Consider the following 16,947-nt stretch of genomic DNA (forward strand, 5'->3'; position numbering starts at 1 on the left):
ATTTTCTAATCTTTCTAATCTTCAAGCGCATTGCATCCATCTTGATCTTGTGATCATCGACGACATCCGCAACATGCAACTCCAATATCATCTCCTCCTCAATTTTTTTTCCTTCAAGTAATTGTTTTGTTCTTTAACTATTTTTAACCTCTCGACAATAGGGTCGGTTGGAATTTCCGGTTCACATACCTCCTAGATAAATAAAATCTATGTCACGTTGGTCGACATAATTGTCATAAACAATAAATGAACCAAATAGTTATAAAAGATAATATATACCACATCCGAATCATAGACAGGACGAGGGCCGACGGGGGCAGATACCAAAACCATCGCACTATATAATAACAAGAAATAATAAAAGTAAAAAAATTAGACAAGTATCTATCTAATCATACAAGTAAGAATTTTTTTTAGAAAGAAGATAAGAACAAGAGGCTCACCATGGTGGTGCCGGTGACGAGATCGGCACGGGCGATCGACGGCGGTGAAGACGGGGACGGGACGTGACGGACCGCTAAACCTAGACAAATCTTGAGGAAAATTGAGCTTGAAGAGGAGAAAGCTTAAGTAGTGTGGCTCAGGCATTTCATCAAACACCTCATGTGCATAGGAGGTGAGCTAGAGCACCACAAAGCTCTCCCCTCGCCGGCCAGAAAAACAGAGCAGTGGAGTGCTCTGTTCGCGGGCGAGGGGTATATATAGCCACCTTATTGGTCCCGGTTCGTGGTTGGAACCGTGACCAAAGGTGATGTGGGCCAGGAGCGAGGCCCATTGGTCCCGGTTCGTGTCTGGAACCGAGACAAAAGGGTCCAGACGAACCGGGACCAATGCCCCACGAGGCCCGGCTGGCCCCCTAGGCTCATGAACCGGGACGTATGCCCCCATGGGTCCCGGTTCGTGACTGAACCGGGACTAATGGGCTGGCCAGGCCTGGACCAAAGCCATGTTTTCTACTAGTGTCGGGGTCACCTTCCACCATTGCAACACATGTCGTGTTGCGGATTTTTTTTGTAACATGGGTTATGTTGCGGAAATTTTCCGTAACATGGGTTATGTTGCGGAAATTTTTGTAACATATGTGAAGTTGCAAATTATTTTTGTAACAGATGTTTGGTTGCGGTTTTTTTGTAACAGAGGTCTTGTTGCAATTAAAAAAAATGCAACTAAGGTCTTGTTGTAATTTTTTACAGCAGGGGTCTATTACAGTTTCTCTGCGACAGAGACCTTCTTGCAGAAACTCGCTGAGCAACGGCCACGTCGACCGAAATAAAGGCCGGTGCTCCCTCGGGACGGTGGGGCGACGGTGTACGCAGCTCACCGCGGTGGACACGGATGCCGGTGCTCCCCCGGGACGGCGGGATGCAGCATGAGTTCAGGCACACCGCGACGGCCGATGCTCATGGTGAAGGTGGGCTGCAGCGGCGGCGCCCACGCCTGCGACCTTGCCGGCGTGCTGCCGGCGGTGGCGGTCGAAGTAGTGCGAGAAGGAGTTGGTTTGACGGGGAGCTTGGGAGGAGCACGAGTGGTGGTTGCTCTCGTGGGGATCCAGATCCAGATCCCGCAACATACCAGTTGTCGTGGCGGGAGAGATTGCAACAACGATTCAGTTGCGAAAACTAGTCTAGATAATATGTTGCTTCTAGCCATCTGATTAAAATTTGATCCAACGGTCACGAAGACGGCGGGCCCGCGTGATCATCCATCGGGTGATCTCAATCATTTCCCAAGCTGAAAAGACTCCGTGAATCTTTCAAAATTAGTGAGGGCTTGGAAAATGGCAAATGGTTGTAGGATGTGACTGGTGATCTCACATTCGTTGGGCATATGCAGCTTGTGCACCTCAACTTGGCTATCAGCACGATTGAGCGTGATCCGAACAGACTGGACTGCTTCTCTTGGCCGGCAGACCCCTCAGGTAGTTACACTGCGAGATGCACATATCGTTGCCTTTGCCTCGGAACCCAGAGGGTGGCTTTCGCTTCTTGCATCTGGAAGAGTTGGGCACTTCTTAAGTGCAAGATTTTTGCTTGGCTGGCCGTGCAACATCGCATTTGGACCTCGGACCGAAAAGCTAAGCATGGGCTTCAGGATAGACCCTCAGCATGTTACACGTGCCTGCATGAAGAGGACAACGCTGAGCATATTTTGATTCAGTGTGTGTACGCTAGGGAAGTTTGGCATGAGGGTCTCCAAGCCCTCAACTTGCAGGTCACGAGGCCAACTGAGATCGACAATCTGCTGGATTGGTGGCTAATAGCGAGGAAGGGGAGTGTCAAGGCTAACAAACGGGCTTTTGACACATTTGTGATTGTGGTGACATACGCCCTGTGGAAACAAAGGAATGCTCGAGTTTTCAATAGAAGGAGCCAACAGAGAACCCCGATTGAATTGGTAGACGCGATTCTTCGTGAGCTGCATGAGTAGATTGAGGCCGGAGTTGGAGGAGTTGGGTTGTCACGTTTCGTGAGAGAGTGGGCTTAGGATCTTAGGTGTGGGTTGTAACCAGGTGTTGCCGAGAATGGATATGTACATCCATTCGTAAGGCATCTCTTGTAAATCTATTCTCTATAAAAAAATATGGTACGCTTTTGACGTACTTAAAAAATCTTTCAAAATTATAAACCCCGCACGAGGCCAGCGCGGCGCGCGGCGAGACGCGGAAAAGGAACAACCAAACAGCGCAGAGCAGAGCAGAGGGAGGGAGCAGTAGAGCTGTAGAGGCGCGGAGAGAGAGAGAGACAGAGAGAGAGAGAGAGAGAGACGGGAGCATGGAGGCGGCGGCGGCGGCGAAGACGAGCGTCGTGTGCGTGACCGGCGCAGGAGGCTTCGTCGCCTCGTGGCTCGTCAAGCTCCTCCTCTCCAACTCCAAGGCCCACTACTCCGTCCGCGGCACCGTGCGCGATCCCGGTAAGAGCGCGCCCCGGCCTTCCTTCCCCGTCGCTCCCATTTTTATTTCCTTGGCTTGCCCTCGACCGCTCTGATCCTTGGCTTGCCCTCGACCGCTCGACGATCAGATCGGTAGATGGTTGCTGTTCATACGAAATGCGGCGAAGCAGGCCAGCCGAGCCGACCATACGTGGTTGTTGGAACTTGGAAGTCAGCTGAAGCATTTTGCCATTTTAAGATCTTAAAGTTTGATCCTCTGGCAATTTCTGTCTTTAATCTGTTCTCACGGAGCAAAACTTGGAACGAATCACAAGAGTTAGAAGATCCTACATTCGTAATTCTGAAAACTTGAAGAAGTTGAGCATACTTGTTATTCGTGGTTTGGCAGCTCTGGCTAAGCTTCCATTTTCTCAAACGAAACGAAACTTTTTTTTTTTGCTGCAGGTGATGCCAAGAATGCTCATCTCAAGGTGCTAGAAGGTGCTGAAGAAAGGTTGCAGCTGGTCAAGGCTGACCTTTTGGACTACGACAGTGTAGCGGCGGCGATTGCCGGCTGTGAGGGCGTCTTCCATGTCGCCTGCCCTGTCCCCTCCGGCCGATCAACCGACCCAGAGGTGAATTCTCAAGAACATGCATCTCATAATTTGTGTGATTCTGAGGCGAATATGAACATACAACTGTTGAACACAGTGGGTTAGTAGAATGCAGTCTTTCAGCATAAGTAGCTCTACTTGACCTTAGACAGAAATATTCTCAACGATGTTGCCCAAAGATCCCCTAGAAGGACGATCTCTGACTGGCAGGAGACATTCTGAATGTATACTCCATAAGGTGTGAGATCTGCAACATTGTTATGGTAGCAGTCTAGCAGACATAGTTATCTGGTTTGAGGCTCACCTTACTTTTTCCTGTACCAGTGCCATCATCTACATGTAACCACATAGTTAATTTCTAGAAACAAGTATCTATTCTGATGCTGTATTCGTTGCTGCTTTGTAGACAGAGATCATAGCTCCTGCTGTAACAGGCACACTGAATGTACTGAAGGCCTGCCACGAGGCAAAAGTTAAGCGAGTAGTCATGGTGTCTTCCGGTGCTGCAGTGGTCGCTAATCCTAACTGGCCCAAGGGCAAAGCCTTTGATGAAGAGAGCTGGTCAGACGAGGACCACTGCAGAAAGAATGGGGTAAGGCAACACCTGTATGGCTGTATGATTGTTTAGCCTATGTGATCTACTTCCTCCGTCTCAAAATAAGTGACTCAACTTTGCACTAACTTTGTACTAAAGTTAATGCAAAGTTGAGTCACTTATTTTGGGATGGAGAGAGTATTATATTACATAGACTCCTAATTTTTGGGCTAAATGTTTCACTTGGAATGTATAGGATTAAGAGTTGATTTTAAGGTTCACATTTACCACTTTGTTTAGATCAAAGGGTGGGTAAACCACCCTAGTTCCAAGCTCTAACTTCGATCTGAGAGAAACCACTAAGCTCAATGTAGACCGCAAGCGTTTAGCTGCGAAAACACTGCAAAAATCCCGTTACACTCACATGCCTCTGCAACACCACAGCCCAGTATTAGAACAAATGTCCGGAATGAATCTTATCTAATGAGTCACTTGCTCACTGGCCTTGATCCTCCCTAGATCTGTATCTTTTAGCAAGATTCAGTCCACCTTGTGCTGATCATCAGAGTCTAGAGCCCGTTTGAACACTTACTGTCTTTTCTGGTTAAATATTTCGTTGATGGAATTCCTTTTTATGTCTTGATGAGTTCACCCTGTTCTTTGTCTTGATGGGACACCATTGATCTGAGCAATGTATACATGTCTCATCAGCAGCTCACGATTTGAAATGGATCCTTGCACTTACCTCTTACTAACAAAACTTATGCCCAAGAAGGTTCAAAAGTTACAAAGCAAACCGGCTAAAATAAGAAAGAAAAAAAAAACAAGTTCTAGGATAACCATGACCTACAAACTAATCAACTAGGAAGAAGGCCCAAAAGAAAAGCAAAACAGAGCAAAACCCTGCTGGTAGTTGCCGTTGACTGAAAATTTAGTTTTGACTCATAGATTGGTTCTAACTTAGATATTGGCTTTGACTCAAAACAGGTCAAATTTTGGTTTTGACTTGAAGTCGCTTTTTATTCATGCATGCTGTTTCTATGTTTTGCTCTGTTTTCAAAGAGACGGAATTTGCTGAACCATGGTTCAGCTCGTCCATATCTCTAGACCACACAAGAGAGGATTTTCCAAAGGGGAAGCATGGTCAATAGTTGGCTTTCAGCTTTAGGTTAATGCAATTTTTTTAGGAAGGTTAATGCAAAATTATTCCGCTAACCACACAAGATACTGCTCGTGTCTTGTTATTCTTATAAAAGTTATTCCTTTTTCTGTTTCACCCATTCAAAACAAACATGTGTTGTTATTTGGCAGGATTGGTATTACCTTTCCAAAACACTAGCGGAGCGCGAGGCTTTTGCTTATGCAGCAAAAACTGGGTTGGACATTGTAACTATTTGCCCATCATTGGTAATTGGACCCTTGATACAGTCTAGAGTAAATTCGAGCAGTAAAGTTCTCCTTAATTATTTGAAAGGTGGGTGTGTTATGTTGTTATTCTAGTCTTCTCTTTGTTTTCATTATATAAAATTATGGACATCAAAAAGGATCTCTGCACTTGGTTGCACGTTTCTAACTGAACAAAAGATACTGTACTATTTAATCGCAAAAAAAAAACCTGCATATCATTGAAACGAAGGCTGTTCACCAAACTAGTTTAGGGTTATAGTTCTGTTTCTGTAACACTAAAATACTTATCATTTTGCAGGAGAACATGATACTGTAGAAAATAAAAGCAGGGATATAGTGGATGTTCGTGATGTTGCCGATGCTATTCTTCTGGCATATGAGAATCCAGAGATGTCCGGACGGTACATATGTAATTCACCTGCAATAAGAGTCTCTGATATGATAAATATACTGGAGACTTTATATCCAACCTACATATATCCCAAAAGGTAAGCGCCTTTTCTCAGGAGGAAACTTTTCTTGTATCTTACCTGTGTTATAGCTATTTTAGTTCTGCATATCATGAGCAAGTTACCATTGCCTAAAATGCAAGGATGAATAACCTTCATTTCACTTTGAAAATATACTAGAATTGAGCGCACATTTGTCTTTCCTGGGATAAGCATGTTCCTACATCGCTTGGAAGTACTTGAATGGGGACTGACAAATTGAATAAATCCTAGTAGATATTCACATTCCTAGAATTCCATACCAGTGAGCATGTAGTTTGTGACATGGACTGTAAAATTTAATGAACCAAGGTTGCTTCACCATATCACCAAATGCTGCTCAATGTGTGTCCTTCACCCCTGCTTTTCCATGCTTAACTCGGATGAAACTTATTTTTCTCTCCAAATTTCTATGTAGCATTACGGAAGTGGAAGACAATCTTATTTATAGTTCAGAGAAACTTCAGAAGCTAGGGTGGACCTTCAGGCCTGTAGAGAAGACCCTCGGAGACAGTGTCGAATCCTACAAAGCTTCTGGCATCCTGAACTGAGCATCCAATTGGGACAAGCCTGGCTGTTGATCCTCGCAAATTATTTCTGATTCATGTAAGCAGTGAAACAAAATAAGTTGGTGAGTGGTGACGCAGTCATGAAGAGAATCATGTTAGCACCAAAAACAAATAATAAGTACTTGAGAATTTCTTTTGGGAGTTTGGAAATCCTTCAAGCAAAGTAGTAGATTGCTGCACTGTCCTGATGTTTCTATGAGTGCCTTGTTGCACATTATGCTCAGTTGATCAACTGCTGGTAAGTATCAGACATCCTGAGCTTTTTGGAACTTGCTACATTTTTATTATTCAGACATCTCGGCACGCTCCAAGAGCACCAAGTGATTGTGTGTTGTTTGGGCGGAGGATGCCCTACAAAGTTAAAAATGTGCCCTAGATACGCCCCTGTCATTAGTTATCCTGTGTTCACTGTTCGCGTCTAACCTGCATAAAAAATGACAATGTGAAGACAGTTTTTTCTTTCCAAACTAGTGATGATAGCTTTGACAAAAGTATATAGCGAATGCATTAAGATTGAATGCATGTGTGAGAATCCAACAATGGCATTAACCGAACACCTAATGATCTTACAATGTCAACTTACAATCTTTAACACTTAATAAACGACAATCCGGCCAGGCAGTGACATGGCCATGTGTAATTGAGGGCAACCTAAAAAATTGTCTATTAACTAGTCCCTCCGTCCGGAAATAAGTGACGCTGTTTTAGTTCAAATTTGAAATTTGAACTAAACAGCGCCCACTTATTTCTCTACTCGTTCACTTCACACTGGGGGCATATCTTAACACAGGAACCTGCAAGTTGGCGCCTGCTGGCTTCATCAGATGCAGAGGTGTAGTCCTCATGGTTAGCCACCTTATGTGAATTCAATAAGCCATAACAGAAAGTGATGTCACGCACGTCGAGGGAAGCGGCCATTAAGGCAAACGATGAATTTTAATCCCCAGATAAGCACCGTTGGCAACGGCACTGGAAACCAAATCCTTCAGTGAGAATCTTCTGCCTGGCGTTCACATCCATGCTTGTATCAATGTAGCAGATGCGCAGCTCTTCACCTATGACAGATGCAAAAGAGCAGAATTAAGATATTTAGTACCCATCAGTCTTTTTTTGCTTTTAACTGTTGTCAAGAGAACAAATGCTAGATAGGTACTGCTACACCTATCTATACCTTCGTCAATATCACGAAGGGTCTTCAATTTAGCGTCTGCGTTTTCCAGCCAAACTATGTGAGTATTCGGATCTGCAAGTTGACAGGAAAAGAATATGAATATTTGGATTTGAATTTGAAAAGAAAGGGAAGTGATACCCAAGCAAGTAGAAAAATCGCTGCTTATAGGATGAAATTACATCCATTGTTGTGTGTCACCATTATACTAGCAATCTTCTTTCTGATGCATCAATGGAAGACAATTCATCTTCTTTCGAATGTAAAACAATATAGGCACTTCATCATCGAGTGAAACGACAGCAAACAAATGCTACATTAGTGGGTATAACTTGGAGTTGCATAGTACTGAAATATTATTGAAAACTCAGACAGCACAATCAACATTTACTATGCCACAACAAGACAGCAACAAGTTCTATGTCACAAGGAAATGCAGCAGTTAAATCCTTGCTTTCAAATAAGAACTTTAGAAGTCATAATGAGAGCCATTATGATAAATATTAATCTCCCTTTTCCCGTTAACAGGAGCATGTGAAGAGCCATACCACAGTCATGGTTGTAGAACGAGGGGAGCATATATACAGCATTGCCAACTGATGCATCGCATGTTACCGAGGCTACTGCTGAGGATAGAAGATCCTCATATGAACTTGCAACCAATTCAATACGGAATGCATTTACACGTATTCTTGCAAGTATATTGATGTACCATTGTTTGGTCAAAACTAATACTGTCAAAGAAACTTAACCGTGAAAATGAGGTTGTAATAAGTCCAGGAAAACCAAATGATAAAGGAGGTGAAAGGATACAAGTTGTGAGTTCTTCCTGAAAGCCTGCCTTCCTAAAAGTGGACTTCAACAATTCGAACTCCTCTTCCATCTATTATATTCCAATTATACATGTCAGGACCAACCGCACAACAACATAGGGAAGGAAACATGTGAATGCCATGACATTCTTTTTTCTGAGATGATAAGAGTTACGGCTGCGAAGATGAACATATGGAGCATAAGAAAAATTAACTCCATTCTCACTTTCTCAGTAAAAAAAAAAACTAGCTCAACAGCTTGCAAAAAAGGCTAGTACCTCAATAAGTGTACCCTGGTGCAATTGGGCTGGCTGAAGAATGTCAAGACAATCTGCACCAACATCTCCTGATATAACCATGCAAGCTAGCCGCCTGACCATGTATGGGTACTTCAGACCACGTGAACTTCAGAGCACACAAGAATAAAAACAGATAAGCCAAGATGCTACACTGACAATCGAATGTCTAGCAAAACGGCAATACCGTACCAATAAGAAAACAAGTGTAACTGATAACATTATTAAAGAGAAGTCATGAGATGCACATCTACATCAAGATGAAATGCAGTAACCAACATACCTACAGTGGTCATCTAACAAAGACCAATCCACCTTCTTCTGAATGCCATGGAATCCCTGAACAGGATGAAACCATGCATCTTAGCCGATTAAAAGAGACAGTAATTTTGCTCTTCCGAAAGACGGGAATTAGCAATGGTATTTTTTTATCCGTCTGACAGTAGAAGGGAATTAGCAATTAGAATAAAGTTAAGAGGTCATGGCCAATCATAATCTCTTTATTAAGAATATAATGTGAAGACTAGAGTCAATGCTCACAGAAGAACAAGGTAGCATACACTGTCCTTACTGGAACTGTACAAATGAATAAGACGAGACCACTAAAACCTACTGAATCTGCAGGAGGAATAGTGCAAAGGCATCCTCACCTCGGCATGCTCCCGGCACGCGTCGCTGCAGAAGTAGCAGTCCCCTCTGGAGTCGTCGCCCTTCCCCGCTTTCCTCTTGAGGCAGCGGTAGCACACCTGAGGAGACCAATCCGATATACAGTTCACTCCATTCGTAGCGAATATGAAGCCCTGGTTGGGGGGAGGGGGGGCAAGTGGAGGGGCGCTCACCTCGTGGAAGAGAGAGCGGGAAGGGTGGGTGACGAGAGGCTGCGCCGAGTGGAGGACCTCGCCAGTGGCGATGGGGCGAGTAGCGAAGACTCCGCGGCCGGCGGAGTCCGTCAAGGCTACGCGGACCGGCGGTGGGCCGCGGGCAGCGGCGACTGCCGCCGCGGTGGAGAGGAGGCGGCGGCGGACGAGGGACATTCAGGAATGCAGCCAGAGAGGAGATCTCACCCGTTCCGTTGATCTTTTTTTCTTTTAGTTTAAGGCGATCCTTAGTTTTGTTTTTCGAACGCACTGCAAATAAATACCGACATACACTCACCCCTATCCAGCCTATCATCTTAAATTGACGAAGTCACGACAGACGATTTCGTACTCAGCATGAACTAGGGCTGTAAACGAGTCGAGATCAAGCGAGTTGGCTTAGACTCAGCTCAACTCATACTAAAATTCGAGTGAGCTTAAAATAGGTGAAGCTCAAGGTCGAGCTGCAGACAGTGGCTGGTGCTTAGCTTGTAACAATCTTGAGTCAATCTTGAGCTAGTTTCGAGCTAAATAAGTGTGACGCCCCCGATTTGACCGTACACTAATCATGCACGCAAATGTGTACGACCAAGATCAGGGACTCACGGGAAGATATCACAACACAACTCTAAAACATAAATAAGTCATACAAGCATCATAATACAAGCCAGGGGCCTCGAGGGCTCGAATACAAGTGCTCGATCATAGACGAGTCAGCGGAAGCAACAATATCTGAGTACAGACATAAGTTAAACAAGTTTTGCCTTAAGAAGGCTAGCACAAAAGTAGCAACGATCGAAGAGGCAAGGCCTCCTGCCTGGGACCTCCTAACTACTCCTGGTCGTCGTCAGCGGCCTGCACGTAGTAGTAGGCACCTCCAGTGCCGTGGGAGTCGTCGTCGACGGTGGCGTCTGGCTCCTGGACTCCAACATCTGGTTGCGACAACCAGATAGAAAGGAAAGGGGGAAAAAGAGGGAGAGAAGCAACCGTGAGTACTCATCCAAAGTACTCGCAAGCAAGGAGCTACACTACATATGCATGGGTATATGTGTAAAGGGGCATATCAGTGGACTGAACTGCAGAATGCCAGAATTAAAAGGGGGATAGCTAGTCCTGTCGAAGACTACGCTTCTGGTCATCTCCATCTTGCAGCATATAGAAGATAATAGAGTGAAGTCCTCCAAGTAGCATCGCATAGCATAATCCTACCCGGCAATCCCCTCCTCGTCTCCCTGTTAGAGAGCGATCACCGGGTTGTATCTGGCACTTGGAAGGGTGTATTTTATTCAGTATCCAGTTCTAGTTGTCATAAGGTCAAGGTACAACTCCGGGTCGTCCTTTTACCGAGGAACACGGCTATTCGAATAGATAAACTTCCCTGCAGGGGTGCACCACATAACCCAACACGCTCGATCCCATTTGGCCGGACACACTTTCCTGGGTCATGCCCGGCCTCGTAAGATCAACGCGTCGCAGCCCCACCTAGGCTCAACAGAGAGGTCAGCACGCCGGTCTAAACCTATGCGCGCAGGGGTCTGGGCCCATCGCCCTAAGCACACCTGCACGTTGCGAACGCGGCCGCGAGCAGACCTAGCAACCCACACGATCACGGCGGTTACGTCAAAGCGGTCCAACACGGCGCGCGCCACTCAGTCGCTGACGTCAAAAGAGCTTCGGCTGATACCACGACGTCGGGATACCCATAACTACTCCCACGTAGATGGTTAGTGCGTATAGACCAAATGGCCAGACTCAGATCAAATACCAAGATCTCGTTAAGCGTGTTAAGTATTCGCGAACGCCGACCAGGGCCAGGCCCACCTCTCACCTAGGCGGTCTCAACCTGCCCTGTCGCTTCGCCACAAAGATCCACTTGCGGGTACTCCTACGAGCTGACCCGACTTTAGTCATCTCAGGTGTCATGTATATAATATATAAGTATATGCCCGTGTCCACCGCCCAGGTGATCACGGCCCGATAGTATAGCACAGCAGACGGACAAGAATGTAGGGCCACTGATGGAAAACTAGCATCCTATACTAAGCAGTAGGGTAGCAGGTAAGGGAAACAACTGTAGCAACAATGACAGGCTATGCAACAGAATAGGATTAACCGAAAGCAGTAACATGCTACACTACTCTAATGCAAGCAGTATAGAGGAGAGTAGGCGATATCTGGTGATCAAGGGGGGGGCTTGCCTGGTTGCTCTGGCAAGTAGGAGGGGTCGTCGACTCCGTAGTCGAACTGGGCAGCAGCAGTGTCGGTCTCGTAGTCTACCGGAGAGAAGAGGGGGAAGAAACAGTAAATACAATGCAAACATAAGCATGACGATGCGTGACATGACAGTGAGCGGTGCTAGGGGTGTCCTAACGCGACAGTAGGTGGTACCGGTGAAGGGGGGGAACATCCGGGAAAGTATTCCCGATGTTTTGCGTTTTCGGACAGAAGGACCGGAGGGGGAAAGTTGCGAGTTCGATAGGTTAGGGAGGTGTGGTGGACGCACGGACTGCGTATCCGGATTCGTCTCGTCGTTCTGAGCAACTTTCATATAGAAAACATTTTCATCCGAGTTACGGTTTAAAAGATATGAATTTTCAAAGTTTATTTGAATTTCTGGAATTATTTAATTAACAGAAAAAGGGATATGACGTCAGCATGACGTATGAGTGACGTCAGCGGTCAACAGTCCGGGTTGACTGGTCAAACTGACAAGGGGGACCCACCTGTCATAGACAGTGGGTTAACAGAGGATTAAACTAATTAGTTTTTAGTTAATTAACTACTGGGCCCACCTGTCAGTGAGAGATTAATTAAACTAATTATTTTTATTTATAAAACATTTTCTTTTTTAATTTCTGCGGCGGGGCCCGCATGTCAGTGACTGGGCCTGCCCAGTCAGCAGTTGACTGGGTCAACCCAGTCAACTGGGGCCCGTGGGGGCCACTGGCAGTGACCCAGGGGGTGGCCCCAGGTGTGCCACGTCGGCGGCCGGCGCCGGCGCAACTCCGGCGACCAAAACCGCGGCGGTCCCTCGCCGGAGTTGGCCGGAATTGCGCTACGGGGCTCGGGGAGGAACGGGGCTAGGCCCATTCGAAAGAACTCGCAGCGCCGCATCCAGGGGTGGCCGGGGCTTCGCCGGACTCGGCCGGAATCGGCGCCGGCGAGCGGCGGAGGCGGCGGCGCGCACGGGTGCCCGATGGAAACAGGGCTACGGCAGGCGGTCGAGCAAGCGGAGGGGCTGGGGAGCTTCTACGTGCGGTGGGGAGCGCTGTGAGCTTGAGCCCGTGACCATTTGGTCACCGGAGACCCGCCGGCGGCGAGCTCCGCGGCGCGGCGTTCGGGCGCGCGTGGGGGAAAAGCTAGGGAGCGTGGGCGAGCTAGCGGAGTGGGGGAGGAGGTAGAGGAGCTCACCACGTGGCGCAAGAAAGGCCCGTGGGTGCTTAGGAGCAGCAGGTCGGCGCCGGGGAAGAAGGGGGGTCGCCGGCGTCCGAGGTTGAAGGCGAGCTCGGGGAGGCCGTTGCGGTGGCTCCGAGCTTCGACGGAGAGGCGGAGGGGGTGTAGTCGAGGGCGGCGACGTCGTACGACACAGCGGGGTGGCGAGTGGGGCACGGTGGCCGCGAGAACGACGAGAACGGCGGCGAGCGTGTCGGGCGTGGGGAAGAGGGGGGGCGGCGCGGATCCGGGGGAGGGAAGGGGGAGGCGCGGGGGTGAGTGGGAGAGAGGCCCGAGGAGGCGGGGGAGCTGGCGACCTTATCCCCTCCGGCGTCGGTGCCGGCGAGGGGGTCGGGCGGCAGCGCGCCCCTGTTCCGACCCGGTCGGGGGAACAGGGAAGGGGCGAGGGAGGAGGTGGGCTGGGCCGGGGGCGCGGGGGTGCGGCCCAGTTTGGGCCGGGGGGGGGGGGGGTTCGGTGCAGATGGGCCACGGGTCCAGTGGGGGGGAAGGCCTGCTCCCCTTTTTTTTTCTCTGACTGTTTCTGTTTTCTGTTTTCTTTTTATTTGTTTATTTCCTTTTCTGTTTTATTTCATTTAAAGTATTTAGGCATTTTATAAATAGGAGTTTTCTCCACCATAATTGCCAGTGTATTATTTAGCACCCACAGAACATTTTTGTTTGAGTTTTGAAAACTTTTATTTTTCACTTTAATTATATTTAAAGTTTGAACTAGGAGTTTGACAGGGGTGTGGTTCAAATGTGATCAAGCCCTGTTTAGCAACATGATTAGCTTAATCACAGGGGGTTACTGTAGCATGATTCTCAGGGTGTTACAATAAGATAATTTTAAAATTATTTTAAGGTAAAATTTAAAGTAAAATAGGTCACAACAAGAAAATCACTATGAAATTTGATTTATTCTTTTTCAACTAAAGAAGAGATTGTGGATAGAAGACAACGAAGGTGCGTCTGCTTTCAAATTTTGACAAAAAATCAAGATATTGAACACATGGTTAGCCAAGTGTCATATTGAGGCTAAATTTTCTCCACACTTAATTTCCATGTTTGTTAGTAGGTAAAATGAAGAAACAAATCAGGTAAAATGAAGAAAAAAATCATACAAAAATATATATGGCAGTTATTATCCCAATTCTTCGTAATAGACATGAAGATTATTTAATATACTTATATGATATGTAGCTATCGAGCTAATATCGAGCGAGCCAATGCTGGCTCAAGATCGGCCCGTTTCTTGATTGAGCTACATAAAGTGCTCGCACTCACCTCATTTTTTTTCGAGTCGAGCTAAAATATGAGTTGATCTCGAGCGGCTCATGAGCCTCGAGCTTTTCTTGCAGCCCTAACAGAAATGTCTTCTCCCACTAAACGTACACCGCCTGAAGGTACGACCATCAAGGTCAAGTTTAAGACTTAAACCCTGATGGAGTAGGAATACAACTGGACTTAATAAGACCTTGTACAATGCAAGATGCTTAGTGCTACCTCTTGAGCATGCGTTGGCTTTTCCTTGAAGAGGAAAGGATGATGCAGCAAAGTAGCGTAAGTATTTCCTTCAGTTTTTAAGAACCAAGGTATCAATCCAGTAGAAGACTACACGCAAGTCGCCTATTACATGCACAAACAATCAAGATAGGTTAGTCTCAAAATTAATATAAAAAGTATATTAAAGCCCATTAAACATCCAAAACAGATAATATAATAGCATGGAACAATAAAAAATTATAGATACATTGGAGACGTATCAAACATCCCCAAGCTTAATTCCTGCTCGTCCTCGAGTAGGTAAATGATAAAAAAAGAATTTTTAATGTGGAATGCTACCTAGCATTATTGTTTTTAATGTGGAATGCTACCTAGCATAATTGTAATGTAATTCTCTTTATTGTGGCATGAATGTTCAGATCCGAAAGATTCAAGATAAAAGTTTAATATTGACATAAAAATAATAATACCTAGCATAATTGTAATGTAATTCTCTTTATTGTGGCATCCCCAAGCTTAGGCTCTTGCCAATACTTGTTCCATAATCCATCAAATCTTTACTCAAAAACTTGAAAACTTCATAACACAAAACTCAAACAGAAAATCTCATGAGCTCCGTTAGTATAAGAAAACAAATCACCACCATAAGGTACTGTAATGAACTCATTATTTATTTATATTGGTGTTAAACCTACTGTATTCCAACTTCGTTCATACCCCCCGATAGTAGCCATAGATTCATCAAAGTAAGCAAACAACACACGAAAAACAGAACCTGACAAAAACAGAACAATCTGTAGTAATCTGTATCAAACATATACTTTTGTAACTCCAAAAATTCTGAAATAAATTGGTGGACGTGAGGAATTTCTCTATTAATAATATGCAAAAAGAATCAACCTAAAAACACTCTCCAGTAAAAACTGGCAGCTAATCTCGTGAGCGCTAAAGTTTCTGTCTTTTGCAGCAAGATCATCAAGACTTCACCCAAGTCTTCCCAAAGGTTCTACTTGGCACAAACACTAATTAAAAACATAAAACCACATCTAAACAGAAGGTAGATGAAATATTTATTACTAAACAGAAACAAAAATAAAATTGGGTTGCCTCCCAACAAGCGTTATCGTTAGACGCCCCTAGCTAGGCATAAAGATAGAATAGATCTAGGTATTGTCATCCTTGATATGCAATCCATAAGTGGCTCTCATAATAGATTCATAAGGTAATTTAATTTTCTTCCTAGGAAAGTGTTCCATGCATTTCCTTAATGGAAATTGGAATCTAATATTTCCTTCTTTCATATCAATAATTGCACCAATCGTTCTAAGGAAAGGTCTACCAAGAATAATAGGACATGTAGGATTGCAATCTATATCAAGAACAATGAAATCTAGGGGCACATAATTCCTATTTGCAACAATAAGAACATCATTAACCCTTCCCATAGGTTTCTTAATAGTGTAATCCGCAAGGTGCAAATTTAAAGAACAATAATCAAATTCACGGAAACCTAACACATCACACAAAGTTTTTGAAATCGTGAAAACACTAGCACCCAAATCACATAAAGCATAGCATTCATGATTTTTAATTTTAATTTTAATAGTAGGTTCCCACTCATCATGAAGTTTTCTAGGAATAGAAACTTCTAATTCAAGTTTTTCTTCATAAGATTGCATTAAAGCATCAACGATGTGTTTGGTAAAAGATTTATTTTGAGCATAAGCATGAGGAGAATTTAACATGGATTGCAACAAGGAAATACAATCTATCAAAGAACAATTATCATAATAAAATTCCTTGAAATCCAAAATAGAGATAAAAGCATCTTTGCACTTATTCCACGAATCAATACTATTTTAGGCAAAGAAGAGAACCAAGTTTTAGCACGATCTCTAAGCGAAAACGGAAATAGCTTGAATTTAACAATATCATTATCCACATCTTTCTTGTTTTGCATATCACACAAATCAACGAAGTTGTTCAAATGGGTAGCGGCATCTTCACTATGAAGGCCAGAAAACTGATCTTTCATAACAAGATTCAACAAAGCGGTATTAATTTCACAAGATTCAGCATCGGTAGTAGGAGCAATCGGAGTGCTAATAAAATCATTATTGTTGGTATTGGAAAAGTCACACAATTTAGTATTATCTTGAGCCATCATGACAAACAATCACTCCAACACACAAGCAAACAAGAAGCAAGCGAAAAGAGACGGACGGAAAAAGGGCGAATAAAACGTCAAAGGTGAAGTGGGGGAGAGGAAAACAAGAGGCAATGGCAAATAATGTAATGCGAGGGATAAGAGTTTGTGATGGGTACTTGGTATGTCTTGACTTGGCGTAGATCTCCCCGGCAACGGCGCTAGAAATGGCTAGTTGACGGGAGATCAAAT

At 45.0% G+C, this 16,947-nt stretch overlaps 2 protein-coding genes across 9 annotated transcripts; one reads left to right on the top strand and one right to left on the bottom strand.

Moving 5' to 3' along the window:
* The first annotated feature begins 2,674 nt into the window (after positions 1 to 2,674).
* LOC123165723 (cinnamoyl-CoA reductase 1) lies at positions 2,675 to 8,484 on the top strand. 2 transcript variants are annotated; one of them, XR_006483102.1, is made up of 7 exons: positions 2,675 to 2,910; positions 3,334 to 3,503; positions 3,889 to 4,074; positions 5,329 to 5,491; positions 5,723 to 5,912; positions 6,331 to 6,719; positions 8,178 to 8,484. XR_006483102.1 is itself a non-coding variant. In XM_044583428.1 (6 exons), exons 1-6 carry the CDS (start codon positions 2,772 to 2,774, stop codon positions 6,461 to 6,463), a joined length of 981 nt encoding a protein of 326 aa, XP_044439363.1. In that variant the 5' UTR covers positions 2,675 to 2,771; the 3' UTR covers positions 6,464 to 6,731. The 2 variants fall into 2 exon arrangements, 1 of the variants encoding a protein (XP_044439363.1); XM_044583428.1 differs by lacking the exon at positions 8,178 to 8,484 and having other exon boundaries at positions 6,331 to 6,731.
* On the bottom strand, positions 5,620 to 9,874 carry LOC123165724 (histone-lysine N-methyltransferase ATXR4). Of its 7 annotated transcripts, XR_006483104.1 has the most exons (11): positions 9,597 to 9,873; positions 9,408 to 9,503; positions 9,041 to 9,096; positions 8,740 to 8,866; positions 8,463 to 8,532; positions 8,198 to 8,383; positions 7,653 to 7,724; positions 7,382 to 7,536; positions 6,604 to 6,904; positions 6,394 to 6,509; positions 5,620 to 5,842 (listed from the first exon to the last, which is right to left on the bottom strand). XR_006483104.1 is itself a non-coding variant. In XM_044583431.1 (8 exons), exons 1-8 carry the CDS (start codon positions 9,789 to 9,791, stop codon positions 7,418 to 7,420), a joined length of 888 nt encoding a protein of 295 aa, XP_044439366.1. In that variant the 5' UTR covers positions 9,792 to 9,874; the 3' UTR covers positions 7,006 to 7,417. The 7 variants fall into 7 exon arrangements, 5 of the variants coding, with proteins under 5 accessions (XP_044439366.1, XP_044439367.1, XP_044439365.1 ...); XR_006483103.1 differs by having other exon boundaries at positions 6,394 to 6,904; XM_044583431.1 differs by lacking the exons at positions 5,620 to 5,842; positions 6,394 to 6,509; positions 6,604 to 6,904 and having other exon boundaries at positions 7,006 to 7,536; positions 8,740 to 8,833; positions 9,597 to 9,874.
* Positions 9,875 to 16,947: the final 7,073 nt, after the last annotated feature.

Source organism: Triticum aestivum, chromosome 7D (genome assembly GCF_018294505.1).
Source record: "Triticum aestivum cultivar Chinese Spring chromosome 7D, IWGSC CS RefSeq v2.1, whole genome shotgun sequence".
Taxonomy (NCBI): Eukaryota; Viridiplantae; Streptophyta; class Magnoliopsida; order Poales; family Poaceae; genus Triticum; species Triticum aestivum.

Excerpts from the sequence above, each read along its gene's own strand:
- LOC123165723 (XM_044583428.1), top strand. The coding sequence starts at position 2,772 with ATGGAGGCGGCGGCGGCGGCGAAGACGAGCGTCGTGTGCGTGACCGGC. Across the intron at positions 2,911-3,333 it reads CGGCACCGTGCGCGATCCCG|GTGATGCCAAGAATGCTCAT; the intron begins GTAAGAGCGCGC and ends TTTTTGCTGCAG. Across the intron at positions 4,075-5,328 it reads ACCACTGCAGAAAGAATGGG|GATTGGTATTACCTTTCCAA; the intron begins GTAAGGCAACAC and ends GTTATTTGGCAG.
- LOC123165724 (XM_044583429.1), bottom strand. The coding sequence starts at position 9,791 with ATGTCCCTCGTCCGCCGCCGCCTCCTCTCCACCGCGGCGGCAGTCGCC. Across the intron at positions 9,504-9,596 it reads CCCGCTCTCTCTTCCACGAG|GTGTGCTACCGCTGCCTCAA; the intron begins GTGAGCGCCCCT and ends TGGTCTCCTCAG. Across the intron at positions 9,097-9,407 it reads CGTGCCGGGAGCATGCCGAG|GGATTCCATGGCATTCAGAA; the intron begins GTGAGGATGCCT and ends CATCCTGTTCAG.